The sequence below is a fragment of the Phacochoerus africanus genome, chromosome 3, assembly GCF_016906955.1.
Source record: "Phacochoerus africanus isolate WHEZ1 chromosome 3, ROS_Pafr_v1, whole genome shotgun sequence".
Classification (NCBI taxonomy): domain Eukaryota; kingdom Metazoa; phylum Chordata; class Mammalia; order Artiodactyla; family Suidae; genus Phacochoerus; species Phacochoerus africanus.
The window spans coordinates 63,574,038-63,599,734 of NC_062546.1; the positions used below are offsets into that span (position 1 = coordinate 63,574,038).

At 38.5% G+C, this 25,697-nt stretch overlaps 1 protein-coding gene across 1 annotated transcript in view; it reads left to right on the top strand.

The window, feature by feature from the left end:
* The window catches only part of LOC125121910 (ankyrin repeat domain-containing protein 26-like), a 139,795-nt gene that overhangs the window by 69,181 nt on the left and 44,917 nt on the right, over nucleotides 1–25,697 (top strand). The window contains exons 25-34 of the mRNA XM_047770215.1: nucleotides 3,438–3,742; nucleotides 5,527–5,681; nucleotides 8,524–8,694; nucleotides 10,728–10,761; nucleotides 11,551–11,692; nucleotides 16,562–16,593; nucleotides 17,157–17,269; nucleotides 20,114–20,284; nucleotides 22,320–22,353; nucleotides 23,133–23,274. Of these exons, the coding sequence (XP_047626171.1) occupies nucleotides 3,438–3,742; nucleotides 5,527–5,681; nucleotides 8,524–8,694; nucleotides 10,728–10,761; nucleotides 11,551–11,692; nucleotides 16,562–16,593; nucleotides 17,157–17,269; nucleotides 20,114–20,284; nucleotides 22,320–22,353; nucleotides 23,133–23,274 (1,299 nt within the window). The remainder of the gene's footprint in view (nucleotides 1–3,437; nucleotides 3,743–5,526; nucleotides 5,682–8,523; nucleotides 8,695–10,727; nucleotides 10,762–11,550; nucleotides 11,693–16,561; nucleotides 16,594–17,156; nucleotides 17,270–20,113; nucleotides 20,285–22,319; nucleotides 22,354–23,132; nucleotides 23,275–25,697) is intronic.

Here is a 25,697-nt window from a genome sequence, read left to right on the forward strand (position 1 = left end):
ATTGTGGTTTCCTCCATCCCTGATTTTCCTCTTTTTTTTTTTTTTTAATTTAGAGAAACCCTTTCAGTATCTCTTTTAGAATGGGTTTTGTATTGCTCTACTCTTTTAGCTTTTGTTTGTTGGAGCAATTCTTTATTTCCCCTTCTGTTTTAAATGATATTCTTGCTGGATTGAGTATTCTAGGTTGCAATTTTTTTTTCCTTTCAGTGCTGTAAATATCTCTTGCCACTCCCCCTGGCCTGGAGTATTTCTGTAGAGAAATCAGCTATTGGGGTTCCCTTATAATTAGCACTTTGCTTTTCTCTTGCTGCCTTTAGAACCCTCTCTTTACCTTTTTCCATTTTTATTATAATATGTCTTGGTGTGAGCCAATTTGGGTTCAACTTGTTTGGGGCCCTCTGTGCTTCCTGTATTGTGATATCCATATCCTTTAGATTTGGAAAGTTTTCAGCCATAATTTCTTCACATATATTTTCAATCCCCTTTTGTTTTTCTTTTCCTCCTGGAATTCCTATTATGTGTAGATGGGCTCACTTTATATTATTCCATAGGTGTCTTATATTGCTTTCATGTTTCTTCATTTGGTTTTCTGTCTGCTGTCCTGTTTGGGTGAGTTCCATTATTCTATCTTCCATGGCACTAATTCATTCCTCTGCATTGTTCATTCTGGTCTTTATTGCCTTTAGCTCAGTTTGTGTCTCTGCAATTGAATTTTCTAGTTTTTCTTGGCTCCTCCTCATAGTTTTTAGTTCCTTTCTGAGGAAATCTGCATTACTGTTCATATCCTCTCTTAATTCCTTCAGTATTTTCATTATCTCCCTTTTGAACTCCAAGTCTGTCAGACTGCAGAGGTCTGTTTCATTGTTGGCTGCTTTAGGTGATTTTTCCTGTTGTTTTAACTGGGAATGGTTTCAGAGCTTCTTCATCTTGCTTGTGTGTTTTTGTTTTCCTTCTATGAACTTGGGGAAGTCAAACTGTAGCCTTGTAAGTCTATTTCTATGCAAGAATACCCCTTTGTGTTTTTTGGGGGAGGGGTTGCTATTTCTTTGTTGTTGTTGTTGTTGTTGTTGTTGTTGTTGTTGTGGGAATTTGAATCTTTGCTGTCTCTGCCTTTGATGTGAGCAGACTGTTATCCCCAGGATGCCCAGCATGTTTTCAGGGAGAAGGGGACAATGGGTAGGGCCAGCATTCAGTGCTTGATCATTGGGCTCTCAACAGAAGCAGAGACCTGCAAGAAGGTGGCATAGGTTACTCCTATTTGCATGGCTCTGAGCAGTGGTAATGAGCTCTAGAGGGATCTGCAATGTGAAAAGAGAATTTGGCCATAGCTGCATTAGGGTGCATGAGTTTCTGGGGGGGAGGGGGAGAGCAATAAAGGCTTGTGTTGGATTGCAGTGCCCTCCTTCGAGGTGATTGGAACCACAGATGGTGCCTGTTCAGGGATCCCTAGTGGGAGTGGGCCATGGCCATCTCTAGCTTCTGTGATAACTGTGGTGGTTTGCTTCCACCATCTGTAAGGTATCCATCTTACTTAGCCCACATAGGAGGTCCTGCACAGACTGTTCCTAGTTTTAGGATCCTTGGAAGTGACAGAGCTCTGTCATATGGTTATTGCCCTGAGTAGTCAGCAGTGGCAACAGCAGGGCCAGTGTGTTCCCAAGGGTGCATGAGCACCAGTAGTTGATTTGGTCACAATGCCTTCCTCTGTGATACCCTTGAGGAGTGGCAAGTGGTGCCTGTTCACTGACCCCTAGTGGTGTTGGGCCACTGCCACCTCTGGAGCCAGAGATAACTGCTGTGGCTTGCCCCTGCCACCTGTAAATCATGCAAGAAGCACCTTGCCCTGCTTAGCCCCCAGAGGATGTGCTGAACAAGGCCCTCTTAGTTGCAGGGTCCTAGGAAGGGACAGTGATCCAGCATCTGGGCCCCTCCCAGAATGTTTGGCAGTGGCAGCTGTAGTGCATGTGTGCTCCCGGGGGAGCGAGATCAACATCAGGTGGTGTTCCATTGTAGTGTCCTTCTCTGTGATGCCCTCTGAAGTAGTTGGAGCTGCAAGTGATTTTTGTTCAGCTATCCCTAGCTGTGGTAGGCCCCACCCACTTCTGGAGTCAGGGATAATTGTGGTGGTTTGCTCCCACCACTTTCTTGTCTGATCCACTTTGGTCTAGCAAGTGGCTTCCCACTGCTGGAGACACCAGGTCTATGGTGGGCTAGAAAGTGACTTCTGGTCACAAGGGGCTGAGCCTGAGAGGCACAATCTAGGGTGGGTAGAGGGGCTTCCTGCAGGGCAGGGCAGCCAGAGTACTGTGGAACAACCGGAGCACAGTGGAGTGGTACTCAGTGTGGTGGCCTGGAGCAACGTGGCTCAGCACAGGGCTTCCCATGGGTTGGGGCTGGGCCTAGAGCCCTGCAAAGTGTGTCTTCCCACAAAGTGGGACGAGGTGGCCCGGAGTGATGCAGAGCTGTGCATGGTTTCCCCAGTTTGGTGCAGGCCCAGAGTGCTGCAAAGCAGCAGGGCTTGCTTCCTGGGGGGCGAGTGGGGTGAGGTGGCCCGGAGCAATACAGAGTGGCCAGTGGCTTCTTGTGGGTCAGGGCAGGGCCTGGAGCATGGCTTCTGGGCTTCTGTGGGGCAGGGTGCTGCGCCAGGATGCTCCTCCCTCTGTGATAGGGGGCAGGTTCGCTCCTACTGGTGCACAAGGAGTTTTCTGTGGCAGTGACCCACCCCTTCTCCTTCCCCTCCCCAACAATGGCACCTTCTCTCTCCTGTGGGTCTGGACCTCCCAGGTTCCCTTGGCCATGGCTTTCCACTCCCCAGCCCTTAGTGTACTGCTTCCCCCGCCCAAGATGTACCACTGCCTAGTCCCTTAGGCTGTCTCCACACCACCAACCCCAGCCCTCTCCCAGGGAATGACCTCCAGAGTCTAAGTCTCAGTGCCAAGCCCCCACATGAACTTCTCAGGCTGTGGTGTCTGCACCAGTGGTTCAAATGATCTGTGCTTCTCTCCCTATGCTTTTCAGTTCTCAGACCTACTGCTGCACTTTCCTTGGCATCTTGGAGATCCCTCTGACTCAGCTGATCTTTCCATCAGTTAGATGGCTTCCCAGAGTGTGGGTTGCCTTTCTACTTCACAACTCCCTCTTGGGAGTGCTTGTCCCGTCCTGATCCTTTTCTCTCTATCTCTCTTTTTTCTTTTGTTCAACCCAGTTATGTCAAGAGTTTCTTGTCCTTTTTGGAGGTTTACATGCTTCTGTCAGCATTCAGTTGATGTCCTCTGTGAGTCGTTTTACATGTAGATGTGTTTTTTGATGGGTTTGTGGGTGAGGGTGAGCATGTCCTCTTACTCTTCTGCCATCTTGCCTCCCATCCCCTCTTCTCTGAATTTTATGATTTCCTTCCTTCTGCTGACTTTAGGTTTTGTTTCTTCTTCTTTTTCTAGACCTCCCTCAGTCTAGTGATCACAAAAGCCCTTTTGATTTGCCGCTTGCGTACTCCAAGGAGATGAACCCCATGATTCAAAGAAAAAATCATGATATTTCTGCTGTTAAAAAAACTTCTAATAAAACCAAACTAGTACAGGATTGGTCCAAGAAGCTGTGGTATGCAAGTAATTTCCATGCTAAAAAAAGGAAAAGCATCAAACCCGAATTAGAAACTTGGAATTGTCCACCAAATAGTAACAGAACATCCAAAATATATTTAAAGGAAGAATTACAGCAATCTATGCAAAGGTGTAAGAATAAGGTAGGCATGTTACGTGTAAAGTTCCTGGCTTTGGACAGGAAAAACATCAACTGCAAAAAGGTTAAGCTTCATTTGTTTTGACTTTTTTTTTTTAATCATTATCAGTTTTGCCATCCATTCTGATTTTCGACTTATGAAGATAGCTTATGTATAAAACAAGGTCATCTAAATACGTAATTGGGTGGAAAGAGGTTATTTCTGCCATCTAAATAACAAGAGTTCAGGAACATGTTTTTGTTCCTTCACCAACCTAAGTCTCTCTTTGTCAGTCTTCCTTATGGACTATGAAACTATGTTAGCTACCATGTGACCTTCCAAGCCAGAGTAAGCACAGTAGAAATTGCTTAAGAAATATAATACATTGGAGGTTTTTTCCCCTTTAAAATGCTGTGGCTTAAAAATAACTTGCACTTCCATAGAATGAGAAGGAATCAGTGGCTAAGAGAAGGGACATAAACACATATTTTGTACCTCTTCCTTGTGTTTTAATGTGTGCAGTCTTACCTGATTAGCTTAGTCCCTTGGCACTTAGAGTTCCAGTGCATCCACTTTGAAGTCTTTTGAATAACAAATCCATGTACCCTTACATATTATGTAATTACCGCTTTCAGGTGTTTCTGTTGAGTCAGACTTTTACATTACGTTGTTTCATAAAATATAATAAGGTTTGCTACATTTTGCTCCCATATGAGTTTATCATATAGGTAGTGTAACCCTCAGCAAAAAATCCAGTGTTCATCTCAAAAAGAGAAAAGCGAGTATTGAGTTACATTGAGGTTTTATTTTCTCCCAGCAATAGATTTTTTAAATTTGTTTGGTTGTTCTATTGTATAAGAGGTGCACTGATTTTTAAAGATAGACAAATCTAGAGATATTCACCTTTAAAAAATAAAGGAGATGAGCCCTGCCCCCAAGGAAGACATTAAATTACTTTGCCAAAGTCACACTTTTTAACTTACCTGATTAATTTGATGAGTTTATTTGGTAATTCATCAGATTGGGTGTTATAGAATTGTATCATCTCTTGCTGCCATAAAATGCTAGGGAATGCTCCATTAGGGCCTTTGGGCAAATCATTTATCTTTCTTGATTTTATTCCCATTATCAGTAAGTAGAGGGGCCAAAGTAGATAATTACTTCTGTACCCTCTAGCTGTTAGATTTTATGGTTATTGAATATGAAATTGGGGAGCATTACTCATTTTCCAGAATTCCATACTGACTAATTAACAGTTTATCTGTTTCACTCTGCTCCTCATGTTTTGGTAAGTGTTGGTTCATGTATTTTGGTGAACATCTTCACTCTTGCTTATCCCCAGGACCCAAATTAAAAACAGAATTATAAAAGGCATTGGAGGAAGCATAGATTTAATGTGGAAAGAAGAATGTTTCCTTTTTGTTCCCAAGTGGCACAGCCTCTAAACCTGGCTGATTAATACGAGATCCAGGTGGGGAAGACAGAAGAGGACAAATTCTGTGTCCTGGCCTTGTTACTTCTCTGTCTCTGCCCATCAGATGGCGAAGACTGGATGTTACTAAGAAACATAACACCACCTTAGAAAGCTGTTTTTGAAATTTTGGAAATTCTATTTCTTTTCCTCAAACGGAACAAAATAGAATTTACAAAAGTTACTCTGGCTTGTAATGATACAGTAAACATAAAAATATTTTTAGCAGTTAAAACTAGAACAGACTCTGAGGTGAATGACAAATAATGAAGACACAAAGTTCTTTATAATGAATAAAGTAATAACAGTCATCCTTGGTGTCAAACTTTCATGGAAGGCTGAGAAAGAAAAGCAGCAGCACAGAAGCAGTGTGATGGCAGTATCAGAAAACAAACATGGCTCCGATGATGACAGTGGATTAATGCAACAGGGAGAGAGAGGAAAAACTAATAACCAGTGGTTTCCTACTATGGAGAATGGAGATTCTGATAGGTAACTATGTATATCAGTATTTAACAGTAGGTTATTGTTATTTTCTTGTAAACACATTCTATTTGAATTAATGTTCATGATTAACAAATTTTATACAACTTCTAATACTCTTGTGCCTTAGCCTTCATATTAAATTGTTTAACACTCCACCTTATTACACTATTAGAGTATTCCATATTGACTATATTCTGACCTTTTCCATGTGTTGTATATTTAAAGATGTTTAGTGTTACTGATTAGCATCCTTTCATTTCAACTTGAAGACTCCTTTCAGTATTTCTTGTGAGGCGGGTCTAGTGGTGATAAACTTCATCAACTTTGGTTTGTCTGAGAAAGTGAATCTCACCTTGATTTTTGAAGGACAGCTTTTCTGGATAGAATATTCTTGATTGGCATTTTTGGTTTTCCTTTTAGCATGCTGCATATGCCATTCTACTCTCTTGAAATCCATTGAGGGATTTAATGGGGTTCCCTTATAATTTAAAAGCTTCTTTGCTCTTACTGCTTTTAATATTCTTTGTCTTGGACTTGACAGTTTTATTGTAATGTCTCTTGGTGAAGGTTTCCTTATGTTGAGTTTGGTGATCTATGAGGTTTAGGAACTTGGCTGTCTAAATCTCTCCCGAGGTTTAGGAAGTCCTCAGCTATTTTTTTTCTTTAGATAAGCTTTCTGTCACCTTCTCCCTATCTTTTTATCTGCCTGTCTTCAACTTTCTCAACTGCATTAATTCAGGAAGTGTTGCTTTTGATGGTACCTGGTAATTCACATAGGCTTTCTTGGCAATTTTCATTCTCTTTTACTTTGTTCTCCTCTGATCGGATCAATTCAAAGTTCCTGTCTCTGAACTCACAGGTTCTTTCTTCTGCTTTGATTCTGCTGTCAGTGCTCTTCATCGTGATTTGCCTTTTATTCATTGTATTCTTTAGCTCCAAAATTTCCACTTGGTCCTTCTTAATTATTATTATTATTATTATTATTATTATTATTATTTTTGGTCTTTTTAGGGCTGTGCCTGTGGCATAAGGAGGTTCCCAAGCTAGGGGTCTAATCTGAGCTGCAGCTGCCAACCTATGCCACAGCCACAGCAATGCCAGATCCCAGCCACATCTGCGACGTATACCACAGCTCAGGACAATGCCGGATCCTTGACCCTCTGAGCGAGGCCTGGGATTGAACTTTCAACCTCGTGGTTCCTAGTCAGATTCATTTCCACTGTGCCACTGTGGGAACCCCTAATTACTATTATTTCTATCTCTCTGTTAACATTTTCATTTCATTTATTATTTTCTGATTTTCTTGGGTGTCTTTCTGTGTTTTCTTTTAGCTCCCTGAGATTCCTTAAAACTGCTATTTTGGTTCTTTATTATGAAGACTGCAGATCTTCATGTCTTTGGGATTGGTTACTGGAACATTATTGTGATCCTTTGGTGGTATCATGCTTTCTTGATTTTTCAAGTTCCTTGAAGTCTTGCACTGCTGTCTTTGCCTTTTAAGTAGCAGTCACCTCTCCTAGTCTTTAATAAATGCCCTCTCCAGTGTGTCCAACCTTGTATTTTTTGCCCCAGTGGTGTGCTGGAACTTCTCTGCTGGAAACATGGATTTCCGCAAAGGCTCTCTAATCTACGTAAAATGTTTCCAGGGGCTTCCTGGAAGTGTCTACGTGTGGCTGGGGCCAGTTCATGGGTCAGGCTGGGTCCAAGGCTGGGATGTGCTCTGTATGTCTCTTATTCAATATACAAGATGGGCAGGACTCCTTCTAGGACCTTTGGTGTCTTCTGATAGATCCTCTAACTTCCATGAAGCCAGTTTTGTCCATGGGTGGATTCCTCATTTTGGCTGGCAGGGGAGCAGGTTGAGGTACCTCTTTTTGTAGGGATGATGCCACTGTCACCCCAGAATGTGGATATTATAAAAGTAACTTTTCCACCTCAAGTCATTTCCTTGATTGCTTTTTTCAGGTTATATGTGCCCTGTGCTATTTTTAAAAAATCGTTTAAATTAAGCATTATTACACTTTAAAACAAAAGAAAATATAGTATAAATCTAAATATTACTCCCATGTCTGAATCATTTGTTTCAACTATTGAACTCTAGATTTTTTTTTTTTTTTAATCTTTTGTGTTGTTGTTGTTGTTGCTATTTCTTGGGCCGCTCCCACGGCATATGGAGGTTCCCAAGGCTAGGGGTTGAATCGGAGCTGTAGCCACCGGCCTACACCAGAGCCACAGCAATGCGGGATCCGAGCCCGAGTCTGCAACCTACACCACAGCTCATGGCAACGCCAGATCGTTAACCCACTGAGCAAGGGCAGGGACCGAACCCGCCACCTCATGGTTCCTAGTCGGATTCGTTAACCACTGCGCCACGACGGGAACTCCTGAACTCTAGATTTTTAGTGTAACATTTGAGGTTCTTCAGAATGTCTTTGCAGATGCATCTCTCTACTCATGTCCATGTATTTTGTACTTCACCATCCAAGTTCCCTGGAAACACCTAGATGTCATGTTCCTAATCATTGTACTCACATTCTAATCTCTAAGTAGAAAGAGTTTCTCCCATTTCTTTTCCTCATATCTCCTCTGTTTAATTTCACCTCCTCTCTAAAACCTTCCATACAATCCCTCACAACTCTTACGTATCACATTGTATCATCATTGTAAACTGTCTTTGAATCAAGAGTATGTGTTTCCTTGAATACTGTTGGTACTGCATAGCAATTTTTTTTGAATTAATAAATTACTTAAGGTGGATAAGAGTAGGAATTTTACAAACATTGTTTTTTATTCTTTGTCAGTCAAATTATTAGACAACATTGGCTTTAAAATGGATTTTTTTTTAAAGCAGCAGTTCTGGCATGCATATGAAAGAAGTATGGAAAAATGAAAGAGAAAAGTGGTCATCAAAAGAACCTGTGATTCCACCAATATTTGAGAAGGCTGATTCACTGACTGTTGATTTACTACACGTGAATGATGACAGAAGCTTAAGTGACAGAGATCAGGATGATAGCAGGTAAATTTTACAAATTCTTTATTTCTAGGTGAAAAAAAGATTAGCATTGACTACTTTTTTTTAGGAATAGAACAGCATAATATAATATGCGTGCTCAATTATTTCACTTGAACACTGCTGAATGGCTAAGATGAGGATGAGTGCCTTTGCCTGGAAGTAGTTTCAGTGGCCCCATGGAAGCTACACTGTAGTGAATATGAGTAAACAACTCCTTAGAGAATATTGACTGGGAAAAGGGGTAGAGAACCTTATGATAACTGAAGAGGAATGTGGAGTTCAAGGGAGTTTTCTTTCTTTTCTTATGTTAAGATGGGTATTTTCGGAGTATTTTTGTATGTTGGAAATGATCTGGTAGAGGACGTTTGCATTTGCAACATGAGAAAGCTTATTGATTGTATTCCATTGCCTTTAAAATAGTATGGTGAACTAACTGTACACAATCCTTCTGTTCATGTAGTTTAATGCTAAGGATTTGGTCACTGGATGTGAAGTGTAATATACTTAAATAATTGAATATGCAGATGATTACTTAGAAATTGTACTATCATATGTATGTATTGAAATTATATAATCATAAATATGCAAACATCTAGGCCATACTGAATAGGATTTAATCATTCCTTGAGGATTCTAGATATTACAGGGTCTTTGCATCACTGATTTTGTGAGGTACTCTAAAACATCAGACTATGTTAACTTCATAATTGTTTGGATTCTAGGAAATAAGGGAAGATTTTGTTTAGATACAACAGACAAGTAAACTGTGTAACAAGTCTATTGCAGATTACTACTTTTGGATGATAAAGTTCTAAATGACATAAGCCATGCTTCCTGTGCCAAAACTGTCTTTGGACAGATATTGTTTGCTCAATAAAGATACATAGTAAATGCATGAATAAACAGCTGAATGGGTGAATTAATGCCTGCTGATGAACTTCTTTTGAAAATGCTAATCTTCATTGAAAGTAGATCTCTAGGAGTTCCTGTCATGGTGCAGTGTTTAACAAACCCAACTGGGAGCCGTGAGGTTGCAGGTTCGATCCCTGGCTTCACTCAGTGGGTTAAGGATCTGGCATTGCTGTGAGCTGTGATGTAAGTCACAGATGCAGCTCAGATCCTATGTTGCTATGGCTCTGGCATAGGCCGGAGGCTACAGCTCTGATTAGACCCCTAGCCTGGCAACCTCCATATGCTGTGGGTGTGGCCCTAGAAAAGACAAAAAGAAAAAAAAATTAAAAAAGATCTCTAATATTGCCTAGGTCTAAAGTCTTTTTTATTTTTAAAAACATGAGCAAGGTTCAGAAATCATTTGTAATTATAGCTAGACATGGCATAATAATATAGATTAATTTGCTATCCTATGACTTTAAAACACTTAAAAATAAATATTACTGTCTCAGCCTTCTCTAAAACACAAGTGTTGAAGGTTTCCTGGGTTTGAAATCTGGGTCTGTTACTAAAGAGCTATCCAGGCTTGGGCAAGATGCTTAGCCTCTCCGTGCCTCATTTTCTCTCTTGTGTAAAGTACCTATTGTATTACCTATCTCCCAGAATTGTTGTGAGGATTAAAATGCCTTTTAGACCCATAAGGTGCTTATAACAATGCATAGTAGTTGCTTCGTTGGTCCTTAAAAAATGAATACCATAATTTTTAAAAGGGTTTCTTTCAGAAAGTCTTAAGCGGTATTTTCCAAATAGGTTAGCTTTTATTACAACAAAATAATAGCTAGCTTTCATTTAAAATGACAACAAAAACCCCTGATATACACCTTCCTAGCACATAATGCAAGTAATGTTATTAATGTTTTTCTCTTGTCAGCTTGATCTAACATTAATGCTTTTGTTAATATTATTATTGGTCTATTGGCTTTGCCCTTAAATGTTACTCTTTCTATTTATTGTTCAATCCCTTTTGTAGAATCATTATTGCCAATGCAATGATTTTATATAAAAAATGAGTTTAGGTATTCTTTGTATTTTAAGTATTTAATATTTGCCTGAAAAGAGTGTTTTTTGTTTTTTTTTTTTTTCAGGCCTATGAAGAGAACACCTAATGAAGAGAACAAGGTAAAAAATGTAAAAAATTAATTATAAAAAATAGTATCCTGTAGTAAAAGGTAGTTTATAAAAGGTATAGTAGAGGGAGTTGCTGTGTGGTGCAGTGTGTTAAGGATCCAGTGTTGTTGTGGCATAGGATGTAGCTGAGGCTCAGATGTGACACCTGGCCCAGAACCTTCCACATGCTATGCATGCAGCCACAAAAAAAAAAAGAAAAGAAAAAGGAAAAAGAAAAAGGAAAAGTAGAGAGGAGTTCATTTGCAGCCCAGCAGGTTAAGGACTCAGCATTTTCACAGCTACAGCTCTGGTTGCTGTGGTGGAATGGGTTTGATCCCTGGCCAGGAATTTCCACATGCTGTGGGAAGGATTGAAAGAAAAAAAAAAAAAAAGAAAATCTGCTTTGTTGCAGAGAGTTCCTGTTGTAGCTCAGTGCTGTCCTTGTGAGGATGCAGGTTCAATCACTGGCCCCACTCAGTGGGTGAAAGATCCAACATTTCCACAAGGTGCAGCATATGTTGCAGATGTGACTCAGATCCCTGTTGCCCTGGCTGTGGCATAGGCCTGTAGCTGCCACTCTCATTTGACTCCTAGCCCGGGTATATCCATACACTATGGCGTGGCTGGAAAAACAAACAAAAGTTTAGAACATTATTAATAAAGTTATCCTTTCCATAAAAGTTTTTTTAAAGAAGTATCTATGTTTTTGCTTTCATAAAATATGGATATTTATCATCTCTGTACACCTATTTTTTTATAAATATTTGGGAGACATTGTGAAAGATTATTATTTATTTGTAGGTCAAAGAGCAAATTAATTCTATGGATGACTTTGATGACTTAACTCAGTTACCTGAAACAGCTTCCAAGAATTGTGAGTTGCTTTCCTCTAAATCTATGAATGCTATGTTGCTAATTGAACAACTTGGCGCGGAGTGTAAAGGTAGGCCTGTTGTATACATAGAAAGCCTTTTTGTGTATAGTGTAGTAATACATACACAGCTTGTCTAGTACTGTACATGGACTACAGGTATATTATTGTGCTGTCCGTCTCAGAAAAATGATTTGTAGTAATACATAATGTTATTATATGCTCTCAGGCAAAGGGCTGTGATAATTCCCACTCACTGCGATTTTGTGATTCTACTTTTCCCCTGTGCCTTCACCCAAGGTCCGGTTATCATTTCCCTCCTAGAATACGGAAGTACATAACTTCCATCATTTCCCTCCTAGAATATTTGGGTAACCTGAGAACTTTTTTTCCTTGCCACTCCATCTCCTGAAACCATAATTATTATGTATTTGGAAAATGTTGGCCTTATCATGGTACCCCCTTGCTTAAAATCCAGTTGCTGCTTCTCTTTGCTGTCTGGTTAAAGCCACAGTCCTTTAACTTTATCTTGTGCCCATTTTATAGCCTTCTTTCCCCATGAATTTTAGAATCAGTTTGTCAGTTTCTTTAAGAATAATCTGATCATCTACTGGAAATTAGTTTTGGATTATGTTGAATTGACAGATATATTTGGGGGAGAATTGACTTCTTAATAACAGTGTTGAATTTTCAACCCTTAAACAATTGTTTTTCTCCATTTATAGAGACCTTTCTTCCTTGATTTTCTCAGGAATATTTTGTCATTTTTAGTGTATGGATTTTTCCATCTTTTATGAAAGTAACTGGATTTGTTTTTTCTCGGTGCAGTTGTAGTATATTTTAAATTTTAATTTCTGAGTGTTTATTCTGATTATAGAATTAGAGTTGGTTTCTGTGATTCAATTCTGAGTCCTCCAACTTTACCAAACTCATGTATTATTAGTCCTAGTGGATTTTTGTAGATTCTCTCAGATTTTCTAAATAAGCAAAGGTTGTCAGGGTTTTTCATTCTTAAACTACTATCTGACTAAAGAGAGTTCATATTTAAGACTTGCAGCCAGCACGTTCTCTGTCCATCTAATCAGCTCTGCCATTGAGCCATGAGCACATAACCACAGACAACAGGTAAATTAATGGACATGGCTGCAGTTCAGAACTTTATTTACCAAAGCAAGCAGCCTGGCCCAGAAGGTGGAATTAACTGACTCCTATTATGTAGCCATGTTGCCTGCTGGTTAGCAGACAGTTTTACTTCTTCATTTCCCCTCCAATGCTTTCTGTTTCTTTATTTTTATCCATTGCACTGGCTGGAAACTCTAATATTGTGCTGAATAGGAGTAGAAGCAGCTCTTCCTGTTTGTTCCTTAACTCCTGGGAAGATCATTCAGTTCTTCTTCATTACAATATGATATCAACTGTGGGATAATGATAGCTCTTTATCACATAGAAGTTCCCTTGTATTCCTAGGTTGCTGGAGGTTTTTTTATCAGGAAAAGAGGTTGAGTTTTGTCAAGTGCCTTTTTCATCTACTGTTATGGTCCCAGGATGTTTCTTTTTCAGTTGGTTCATGTGGTGATTAACATTAATAGATTTTCAAATGTTAAAACAACCCTACATTCTTGGGACACATCCCATTTGGTCATGATGAATTATCCTTTTAATGTGTTTTCAGATTTAATTTGTTTTTTGTTTTGTTTTGTTTTGTTTTGTTTTGTTGGTCTTTTTGAGTGCTTCACCCATGGCATATGGAAGTTCCCAGGCTAGGGGTCAAAGCAGAGCTCCAGTGCAGGCCTGTGCCACAGCCACAGCAATGTGATATCTGGCTGGCTTCCACAACCTTTGTCTCAGCTTCCAGCAACGGTGGATCCTTAACCCACTGAGCAAGACCAGGGATCAAACCCACATCCTCAGGGACATTTGTCTCAGTCTTAACCCACTGAACCACAATGAGCATTCCTGCTTATTTTTAATTTAGACTTTTTACCTCCATTTTCATGACATAGTTTTCTTTCTTCCAAGACCCTTGTCTGGTCTTGGTTTCAGGATAATACTAATTTTATAGAATGCATTGGAACATATTTCTCATCTTCATTTTTTGAAGAGAGTTTATGTGGCATCAATATTTTTTTCTTTTCCTTTTCCTTTTTTTTTTTTTCTTTCTTTCTTTTACATATGGAAGTTCCCAGGCTCAGGGCAATGCTGGGTCCTTAACCCACTGAGTGAGGCCAGGGGTCAAACCTGCATCCTCATGGATACTAGTTAAATTTGTTACCACTGAACCACAACAGGAAATCCTGGAATTGTTATTTCTTACTCAAATGTATGTTAGAATTCATCAGTGTAGCTATTTGGACCTGGAATTTTCTTTGTGGAAAGGAGTTTAACTAGGACTTTCATTTGTGTTTTAGATTCAGGGCTCTTTAGCTTATTTTTTCTTTCTTCCATCCTTCCTCCCTCCTTCGCTCCTTCCTTCCTATCTTTCTATCTCTTCTCTTCTCTCTTTTTTCTTCTTTTTCTTTCTTTCTTCCTTTCTTTCTTTCTTTCTTTCTTTCTTTTTTCTTCTTTCTTTCTTTTTCATGTCTTCTCTCTTTTCCTTCCTTCCTTCTTCCTTCTTCCTTCCTTCTCCTTCCTTCCTTCCTTCCTTCGTTCTCCTTTTAAGGCGCCACCCAGGGCTTATGGAAGTTCCCAGGCCAAGGGTCTGAATCAGAGCCACAGATACCAGCCTTTGCCACAGCCATATCAACACTGGATCTGAGCCACATCTGCAGCGTCCACTGCAGCTGACAGCAGTTCCAGATCCTTAACCCACTGAACAAGGCCAGCCATAAAACCTGCATCATTATGGATACTATTCAGTTTCTGACCCACTGAGCAACAATGGCGACTCCTATTTGTTCTTTCTTGATTGAGTATTGGGTAATTTCTCTTTCAAGCAAGTTACTCATGTCATCCGAGTTTTCAATTTTATTTACATAATGTTTATAATATTACCCTGCCTTTCCATTGATATTTGTAGAATCTGTAGCAATATCATGTTAGCCATTTTGGAAATTGATAATTTGTGCATTCTCTCACCTTTTTTTTTTTCCTCACCAGCCCGGCTAGATGTTTCTCACTTTTATTCATCCCCTGAAAACATTTGGTTTCATCGATATTTACACATTGTCTTATTTGTTTTCTTTCTCATTGAGTTTTGTCTTTGATGTTTATTGTTTCCTTCTTCTGCCTGCTTGGGTTTACTTTGCTTTTTTTTTCTAGTTTTGCATGGTGGAGCCCAAGGTCATTGATTTGAGAGTTTTCTTCCTTGGTAATATAGATATGCAGTACTATAAATTTTAGTGTAAGTAGCAGCATTTCATAAATTGTAGTGTGATATGTTTTCATTTTTGTTCATTATTTTTCTAGACCTCCCCTCAGTCTAGTGATCACAAAAGCCCTTTTGATTGCCGCTTGCGTACTCCAAGGAGATGAACCCCATGATTCAAAGAAAAAATTCATGATATTTCTGCTGTTAAAAAACTTCTAATAAAACCAAACTAGTACAGGATTGTCCAAGAAGCTGTGGTATGCAAGTAATTTCCATGCTAAAAAAAGGAAAAGCATCAAACCCGAATTAGAAACTGGAATTGTCCACCAAATAGTAACAGAACATCCAAAAATATATTTAAAGGAAGAATTACAGCAATCTATGCAAAGGTTGTAAGAATAAGGTAGGCATGTTACGTGTAAAGTTCCTGGCTTTGGACAAGAAAAACATCAACTGCAAAAAGGTTAAGCTTCATTTGTTTTGACTTTTTTTTTTTAATCATTATCAGTTTTGCCATCCATTCTGATTTTCGACTTATGAAGATAGCTTATGTATAAAACAAGGTCATCTAAATACGTAATTGGGTGGAAAGAGGTTATTTCTGCCATCTAAATAACAAGAGTTCAGGAACATGTTTTTGTTCCTTCACCAACCTAAGTCTCTCTTGTCAGTCTTCCTAATGGACTATTGAAACTATGTTAGCTACCATGTGACCTTCCAAGCCAGAGTAAGCACAGTAGAAATTGCTTAAGAAATATAATACATTGGAGGTTTTTTCCCCTTTAAAATGCTGTGGCTTAAAAATAACTTGCACTTCCATAGAATGAGAAGGAATCAGTGGCTAAGAGAAGGGGACATAAACACCATATTTTGTACCTCTTCCTTGTGTTTTAATGTGTGCAGTCTACCTGATTAGCTTAGTCCCTTGGCCTTAGAGTTCCAGTGCATCCACTTTGAAGTCTTTTGAATAACAAATCCATGTACCCTTACATATTATGTAATTACCGCTTTCAGGTGTTTCTGTTGAGTCAGACTTTTACATTACGTTGTTTCATAAAATATAATAAGGGTTTTGCTACATTTTGCTCCCATATGAGTTTATCATATAGGTAGTGTAACCCTCAGCAAAAAATCCAGTGTTCATCTCAAAAAGAGAAAAGCGAGTATTGAGTTACATTGAGGTTTTATTTTCTCCCAGCAATAGATTTTTTAAATTTGTTTGGTTGTTCTATTGTATAAGAGGTGCACTGATTTTTAAAGATAGACAATCTAGAGATATTCACCTTTAAAAAATAAAGGAGATGAGCCCTGTCCCCAAGGAAGACATTAAATTACTTGCCAAGTCACACTTTTTAACTTACTGATTTAATTTGATGAGTTTATTTGGTAATTCATCAGATTGGGTGTTATAGAATTGTATCATCTCTTGCTGCCATAAAATGCTAGGGAATGCTCCATTAGGGCCTTTGGGCAAATCATTTATCTTTCTTGATTTTATTCCCATTATCAGTAAGTAGAGGGGCCAAAGTAGATAATTACTTCTGTACCCTCTAGCTGTTAGATTTTATGGTTATTGAATATGAAATTGGGGAGCATTACTCATTTTCCAGAATTCCATACTGACTAATTAACAGTTTATCTGTTTCACTCTGCTCCTCATGTTTTGGTAAGTGTTGGTTCATGTATTTTGGTGAACATCTTCACTCTTGCTTATCCCCAGGACCCAAATTAAAAACAGAATTATAAAAGGCATTGGAGGAAGCATAGATTTAATGTGGAAAGAAGAATGTTTCCTTTTTGTTCCCAAGTGGCACAGCCTCTAAACCTGGCTGATTAATACGAGATCCAGGTGGGGAAGACAGAAGAGGACAAATTCTGTGTCCTGGCCTTGTTACTTCTCTGTCTCTGCCCATCAGATGGCGAAGACTGGATGTTACTAAGAAACATAACACCACCTTAGAAAGCTGTTTTGAAATTTTGGAAATTCTATTTCTTTTCCCTCAAACGGAACAAAATAGAATTTACAAAAGTTACTCTGGCTTGTAATGATACAGTAAACATAAAAATATTTTTAGCAGTTAAAACTAGAACAGACTCTGAGGTGAATGACAAATAATGAAGACACAAAGTTCTTTATAATGAATAAAGTAATAACAGTCATCCTTGGTGTCAAACTTTCATGGAAGGCTGAGAAAGAAAAGCAGCAGCACAGAAGCAGTGTGATGGCAGTATCAGAAAACAAACAATGGCTCCGATGATGACAGTGGATTAATGCAACAGGGAGAGAGAGGAAAAACTAATAACCAGTGGTTTCCTACTATGGAGAATGGAGATTCTGATAGGTAACTATGTATATCAGTATTTAACAGTAGGTTATTGTTATTTTCTTGTAAACAACATTCTATTTGAATTAATGTTCATGATTAACAAATTTTATACAACTTCTAATACTCTTGTGCCTTAGCCTTCATATTAAATTGTTTAACACTCCACCTTATTACACTATTAGAGTATTCCATATTGACTATATTCTGACCTTTTCCATGTGTTGTATATTTAAAGATGTTTAGTGTTACTGATTAGCATCCTTTCATTTCAACTTGAAGACTCCTTTCAGTATTTCTTGTGAGGCGGGTCTAGTGGTGATAAACTTCATCAACTTTGGTTTGTCTGAGAAAGTGAATCTCACCTTGATTTTTGAAGGACAGCTTTTCTGGATAGAATATTCTGATTGGCATTTTTGGTTTTCCTTTTAGCATGCTGCATATGCCATTCTACTCTCTTGAAATCCATTGAGGGATTTAATGGGGTTCCCTTATAATTTAAAAGCTTCTTTGCTCTTACTGCTTTTAATATTCTTTGTCTTGGACTTGACAGTTTTATTGTAATGTCTCTTGGTGAAGGTTTCCTTATGTTGAGTTTGGTGATCTATGAGGTTTAGGAACTTGGCTGTCTAAATCTCTCCCGAGGTTTAGGAAGTCCTCAGCTATTTTTTTTCTTTAGATAAGCTTTCTGTCACCTTCTCCCTATCTTTTTATCTGCCTGTCTTCAACTTTCTCAACTGCATTAATTCAGGAAGTGTTGCTTTTGATGGTACCTGGTAATTCACATAGGCTTTCTTGGCAATTTTCATTCTCTTTTACTTTGTTCTCCTCTGATCGGATCAATTCAAAGTTCCTGTCTCTGAACTCACAGGTTCTTTCTTCTGCTTTGATTCTGCTGTCAGTGCTCTTCATCGTGATTTGCCTTTTATTCATTGTATTCTTTAGCTCCAAAATTTCCACTTGGTCCTTCTTAATTATTATTATTATTATTATTATATTATTATTATTATTTTTGGTCTTTTTAGGGCTGTGCCTGTGGCATAAGGAGGTTCCCAAGCTAGGGGTCTAATCTGAGCTGCAGCTGCCAACCTATGCCACAGCCACAGCAATGCCAGATCCCAGCCACATCTGCGACGTATACCACAGCTCAGGACAATGCCGGATCCTTGACCCTCTGAGCGAGGCCTGGGATTGAACTTTCAACCTCGTGGTTCCTAGTCAGATTCATTTCCACTGTGCCACTGTGGGAACCCCTAATTACTATTATTTCTATCTCTCTGTTAACATTTTCATTTCATTTATTATTTTCTGATTTTCTTGGGTGTCTTTCTGTGTTTTCTTTTAGCTCCCTGAGATTCCTTAAAACTGCTATTTTGGTTCTTTATTATGAAGACTGCAGATCTTCATGTCTTTGGGATTGGTTACTGGAACATTATTGTGATCCTTTGGTGGTATCATGCTTTCTTGATTTTTCAAGTTCCTTGAAGTCTTGCACTGCTGTCTTTGCCTTTTAAGTAGCAGTCACCTCTCCTAGTCTTTAATAAATGCCCTCTCCAGTGTGTCCAACCTTGTATTTTTTGCCCCAGTGGTTGTGCTGGAACTTCTCTGCTGGAAACATGGATTTCCGCAAAGGCTCTCTAATCTACGTAAAATGTTTCCAGGGGCTTCCTGGAAGTGTCTACGTGTGGCTGGGGCCAGTTCATGGGTCAGGCTGGGTCCAAGGCTGGGATGTGCTCTGTATGTCTCTTATTCAATATACAAGATGGGCAGGACTCCTTCTAGGACCTTTGGTGTCTTCTGATAGATCCTCTAACTTCCATGAAGCCAGTTTTGTCCATGGGTGGATTCCTCATTTTGGCTGGCAGGGGAGCAGGTTGAGGTACCTCTTTTTGTAGGGATGATGCCACTGTCACCCCAGAATGTGGATATTATAAAAGTAACTTTTCCACCTCAAGTCATTTCCTTGATTGCTTTTTTCAGGTTATATGTGCCCTGTGCTATTTTTAAAAAATCGTTTAAATTAAGCATTATTACACTTTAAAACAAAAGAAAATATAGTATAAATCTAAATATTACTCCCATGTCTGAATCATTTGTTTCAACTATTGAACTCTAGATTTTTTTTTTTTTTTAATCTTTTGTGTTGTTGTTGTTGTTGCTATTTCTTGGGCCGCTCCCACGGCATATGGAGGTTCCCAAGGCTAGGGGTTGAATCGGAGCTGTAGCCACCGGCCTACGCCAGAGCCACAGCAATGCGGGATCCGAGCCCGCGTCTGCAACCTACACCACAGCTCATGGCAACGCCAGATCGTTAACCCACTGAGCAAGGGCAGGGACCGAACCCGCCACCTCATGGTTCCTAGTCGGATTCGTTAACCACTGCGCCACGACGGGAACTCCTGAACTCTAGATTTTTAGTGTAACATTTGAGGTCTTCAGAATGTCTTTGCAGATGCATCTCTCTACTCATGTCCATGTATTTTGTACTTCACCATCCAAGTTCCCTGGAAACACCTAGATGTCATGTTCCTAATCATTGTACTCACATTCTAATCTCTAAGTAGAAAGAGTTTCTCCCATTTCTTTTCCTCATATCTCCTCTGTTTAATTTCACCTCCTCTCTAAAAACCTTCCATACAATCCCTCACAACTCTTACGTATCACATTGTATCATCATTGTAAACTGTCTTTGAATCAAGAGTATGTGTTTCCTTGAATACTGTTGGTACTGCATAGCAATTTTTTTGAATTAATAAATTACTTAAGGTGGATAAGAGTAGGAATTTTACAAACATTGTTTTTTATTCTTTGTCAGTCAAATTATTAGACAACATTGGCTTTAAAATGGATTTTTTTTTAAAGCAGCAGTTCTGGCATGCATATGAAAGAAGTATGGAAAAATGAAAGAGAAAAGTGGTCATCAAAAGAACCTGTGATTCCACCAATATTTGAGAAGGCTGATTCACTGACTGTTGATTTACTACACGTGAATGATGACAGAAGCTTAAGTGACAGAGATCAGGATGATAGCAGGTAAATTTTACAAATTCTTTATTTCTAGGTGAAAAAAAGATTAGCATTGACTACTTTTTTTTAGGAATAGAACAGCATAATATAATATGCGTGCTCAATTATTTCACTTGAACACTGCTGAATGGCTAAGATGAGGATGAGTGCCTTTGCCTGGAAGTAGTTTCAGTGGCCCCATGGAAGCTACACTGTAGTGAATATGAGTAAACAACTCCTTAGAGAATATTGACTGGGAAAAGGGGTAGAGAACCTTATGATAACTGAAGAGGAATGTGGAGTTCAAGGGAGTTTTCTTTCTTTTCTTATGTTAAGATGGGTATTTTCGGAGTATTTTTGTATGTTGGAAATGATCTGGTAGAGGACGTTTGCATTTGCAACATGAGAAAGCTTATTGATTGTATTCCATTGCCTTTAAAATAGTATGGTGAACTAACTGTACACAATCCTTCTGTTCATGTAGTTTAATGCTAAGGATTTGGTCACTGGATGTGAAGTGTAATATACTTAAATAATTGAATATGCAGATGATTACTTAGAAATTGTACTATCATATGTATGTATTGAAATTATATAATCATAAATATGCAAACATCTAGGCCATACTGAATAGGATTTAATCATTCCTTGAGGATTCTAGATATTACAGGGTCTTTGCATCACTGATTTTGTGAGGTACTCTAAAACATCAGACTATGTTAACTTCATAATTGTTTGGATTCTAGGAAATAAGGGAAGATTTTGTTTAGATACAACAGACAAGTAAACTGTGTGTAACAAGTCTATTGCAGATTACTACTTTTGGATGATAAAGTTCTAAATGACATAAGCCATGCTTCCTGTGCCAAAACTGTCTTTGGACAGATATTGTTTGCTCAATAAAGATACATAGTAAATGCATGAATAAACAGCTGAATGGGTGAATTAATGCCTGCTGATGAACTTCTTTTGAAAATGCTAATCTTCATTGAAAGTAGATCTCTAGGAGTTCCTGTCATGGTGCAGTGTTTAACAAACCCAACTGGGAGCCGTGAGGTTGCAGGTTCGATCCCTGGCTTCACTCAGTGGGTTAAGGATCTGGCATTGCTGTGAGCTGTGATGTAAGTCACAGATGCAGCTCAGATCCTATGTTGCTATGGCTCTGGCATAGGCCGGAGGCTACAGCTCTGATTAGACCCCTAGCCTGGCAACCTCCATATGCTGTGGGTGTGGCCCTAGAAAAGACAAAAAGAAAAAAAAATTAAAAAAGATCTCTAATATTGCCTAGGTCTAAAGTCTTTTTTATTTTTAAAAACATGAGCAAGGTTCAGAAATCATTTGTAATTATAGCTAGACATGGCATAATAATATAGATTAATTTGCTATCCTATGACTTTAAAACACTTAAAAATAAATATTACTGTCTCAGCCTTCTCTAAAACACAAGTGTTGAAGGTTTCCTGGGTTTGAAATCTGGGTCTGTTACTAAAGAGCTATCCAGGCTTGGGCAAGATGCTTAGCCTCTCTGTGCCTCATTTTCTCTCTTGTGTAAAGTACCTATTGTATTACCTATCTCCCAGAATTGTTGTGAGGATTAAAATGCCTTTTAGACCCATAAGGTGCTTATAACAATGCATAGTAGTTGCTTCGTTAGTCCTTAAAAAATGAATACCATAATTTTTAAAAGGGTTTCTTTCAGAAAGTCTTAAGCGGTATTTTCCAAATAGGTTAGCTTTTATTACAACAAAATAATAGCTAGCTTTCATTTAAAATGACAACAAAAACCCCTGATATACACCTTCCTAGCACATAATGCAAGTAATGTTATTAATGTTTTTCTCTTGTCAGCTTGATCTAACATTAATGCTTTTGTTAATATTATTATTGGTCTATTGGCTTTGCCCTTAAATGTTACTCTTTCTATTTATTGTTCAATCCCTTTTGTAGAATCATTATTGCCAATGCAATGATTTTATATAAAAAATGAGTTTAGGTATTCTTTGTATTTTAAGTATTTAATATTTGCCTGAAAAGAGTGTTTTTTGTTTTTTTTTTTTTTCAGGCCTATGAAGAGAACACCTAATGAAGAGAACAAGGTAAAAATGTAAAAAATTAATTATAAAAAATAGTATCCTGTAGTAAAAGGTAGTTTATAAAAGGTATAGTAGAGGGAGTTGCTGTGTGGTGCAGTGTGTTAAGGATCCAGTGTTGTGGCATAGGATGTAGCTGAGGCTCAGATGTGACACCTGGCCCAGAACCTTCCACATGCTATGCATGCAGCCACAAAAAAAAAAAAAAGAAAAAAGAAAAAGGAAAAGTAGAGAGGAGTTCATTTGCAGCCCAGCAGGTTAAGGACTCAGCATTTTCACAGCTACAGCTCTGGTTGCTGTGGTGGAATGGGTTTGATCCCTGGCCAGGAATTTCCACATGCTGTGGGAAGGATTGAAAAAAAAAAAAAAAAAAAAGAAAATCTGCTTTGTTGCAGAGAGTTCCTGTTGTAGCTCAGTGCTGTCCTTGTGAGGATGCAGGTTCAATCACTGGCCCCACTCAGTGGGTGAAAGATCCAACATTTCCACAAGGTGCAGCATATGTTGCAGATGTGACTCAGATCCCTGTTGCCCTGGCTGTGGCATAGGCCTGTAGCTGCCACTCTCATTTGACTCCTAGCCCGGGTATATCCATACACTATGGCGTGGCTGGAAAAACAAACAAAAGTTTAGAAACATTATTAATAAAGTTATCCTTTCCATAAAAGTTTTTTTAAAGAAGTATCTATGTTTTTGCTTTCATAAAATATGGATATTTATCATCTCTGTACACCTATTTTTTTATAAATATTTGGGAGACATTGTGAAAGATTATTATTTATTTGTAGGTCAAAGAGCAAATTAATTCTATGGATGACTTTGATGACTTAACTCAGTTACCTGAAACAGCTTCCAAGAATTGTGAGTTGCTTTCCTCTAAATCTATGAATGCTATGTTGCTAATTGAACAACTTGGCGCGGAGTGTAAAGGTAGGCCTGTTGTATACATAGAAAGCCTTTTTGTGTATAGTGTAGTAATACATACACAGCTTGTCTAGTACTGTACATGGACTACAGGTATATTATTGTGCTGTCCGTCTCAGAAAAATGATTTGTAGTAATACATAATGTTATTATATGCTCTCAGGCAAAGGGCTGTGATAATTCCCACTCACTGCGATTTTGTGATTCTACTTTTCCCCTGTGCCTTCACCCAAGGTCCGGTTATCATTTCCCTCCTAGAATACGGAAGTACATAACTTCCATCATTTCCCTCCTAGAATATTTGGGTAACCTGAGAACTTTTTTCCTTGCCACTCCATCTCCTGAAACCATAATTATTATGTATTTGGAAAATGTTGGCCTTATCATGGTACCCCCTTGCTTAAAATCCAGTTGCTGCTTCTCTTTGCTGTCTGGTTAAAGCCACAGTCCTTTAACTTTATCTTGTGCCCATTTTATAGCCTTCTTTCCCCATGAATTTTAGAATCAGTTTGTCAGTTTCTTTAAGAATAATCTGATCATCTACTGGAAATTAGTTTTGGATTATGTTGAATTGACAGATATATTTGGGGGAGAATTGACTTCTTAATAACAGTGTTGAATTTTCAACCCTTAAACAATTGTTTTTCTCCATTTATAGAGACCTTTCTTCCTTGATTTTCTCAGGAATATTTTGTCATTTTTAGTGTATGGATTTTTCCATCTTTTATGAAAGTAACTGGATTTGTTTTTTCTCGGTGCAGTTGTAGTATATTTTAAATTTTAATTTCTGAGTGTTTATTCTGATTATAGAATTAGAGTTGGTTTCTGTGATTCAATTCTGAGTCCTCCAACTTTACCAAACTCATGTATTATTAGTCCTAGTGGATTTTTGTAGATTCTCTCAGATTTTCTAAATAAGCAAAGGTTGTCAGGGTTTTTCATTCTTAAACTACTATCTGACTAAAGAGAGTTCATATTTAAGACTTGCAGCCAGCACGTTCTCTGTCCATCTAATCAGCTCTGCCATTGAGCCATGAGCACATAACCACAGACAACAGGTAAATTAATGGACATGGCTGCAGTTCAGAACTTTATTTACCAAAGCAAGCAGCCTGGCCCAGAAGGTGGAATTAACTGACTCCTATTATGTAGCCATGTTGCCTGCTGGTTAGCAGACAGTTTTACTTCTTCATTTCCCCTCCAATGCTTTCTGTTTCTTTATTTTTATCCATTGCACTGGCTGGAAACTCTAATATTGTGCTGAATAGGAGTAGAAGCAGCTCTTCCTGTTTGTTCCTTAACTCCTGGGAAGATCATTCAGTTCTTCTTCATTACAATATGATATCAACTGTGGGATAATGATAGCTCTTTATCACATAGAAGTTCCCTTGTATTCCTAGGTTGCTGGAGGTTTTTTATCAGGAAAAGAGGTTGAGTTTTGTCAAGTGCCTTTTTCATCTACTGTTATGGTCCCAGGATGTTTCTTTTTCAGTTGGTTCATGTGGTGATTAACATTAATAGATTTTCAAATGTTAAAACAACCCTACATTCTTGGGACACATCCCATTTGGTCATGATGAATTATCCTTTTAATGTGTTTTCAGATTTAATTTGTTTTTTGTTTTGTTTTGTTTTGTTTTGTTTTGTTGGTCTTTTTGAGTGCTTCACCCATGGCATATGGAAGTTCCCAGGCTAGGGGTCAAAGCAGAGCTCCAGTGCAGGCCTGTGCCACAGCCACAGCAATGTGATATCTGGCTGGCTTCCACAACCTTTGTCTCAGCTTCCAGCAACGGTGGATCCTTAACCCACTGAGCAAGACCAGGGATCAAACCCACATCCTCAGGGACATTTGTCTCAGTCTTAACCCACTGAACCACAATGAGCATTCCTGCTTATTTTTAATTTAGACTTTTTACCTCCATTTTCATGACATAGTTTTCTTTCTTCCAAGACCCTTGTCTGGTCTTGGTTTCAGGATAATACTAATTTTATAGAATGCATTGGAACATATTTCTCATCTTCATTTTTTGAAGAGAGTTTATGTGGCATCAATATTTTTTTCTTTTCCTTTTCCTTTTTTTTTTTTTTCTTTCTTTCTTTTACATATGGAAGTTCCCAGGCTCAGGGCAATGCTGGGTCCTTAACCCACTGAGTGAGGCCAGGGGTCAAACCTGCATCCTCATGGATACTAGTTAAATTTGTTACCACTGAACCACAACAGGAAATCCTGGAATTGTTATTTCTTACTCAAATGTATGTTAGAATTCATCAGTGTAGCTATTTGGACCTGGAATTTTCTTTGTGGAAAGGAGTTTAACTAGGACTTTCATTTGTGTTTTAGATTCAGGGCTCTTTAGCTTATTTTTTTCTTTCTTCCATCCTTCCTCCCTCCTTCGCTCCTTCCTTCCTATCTTTCTATCTCTCTCTCT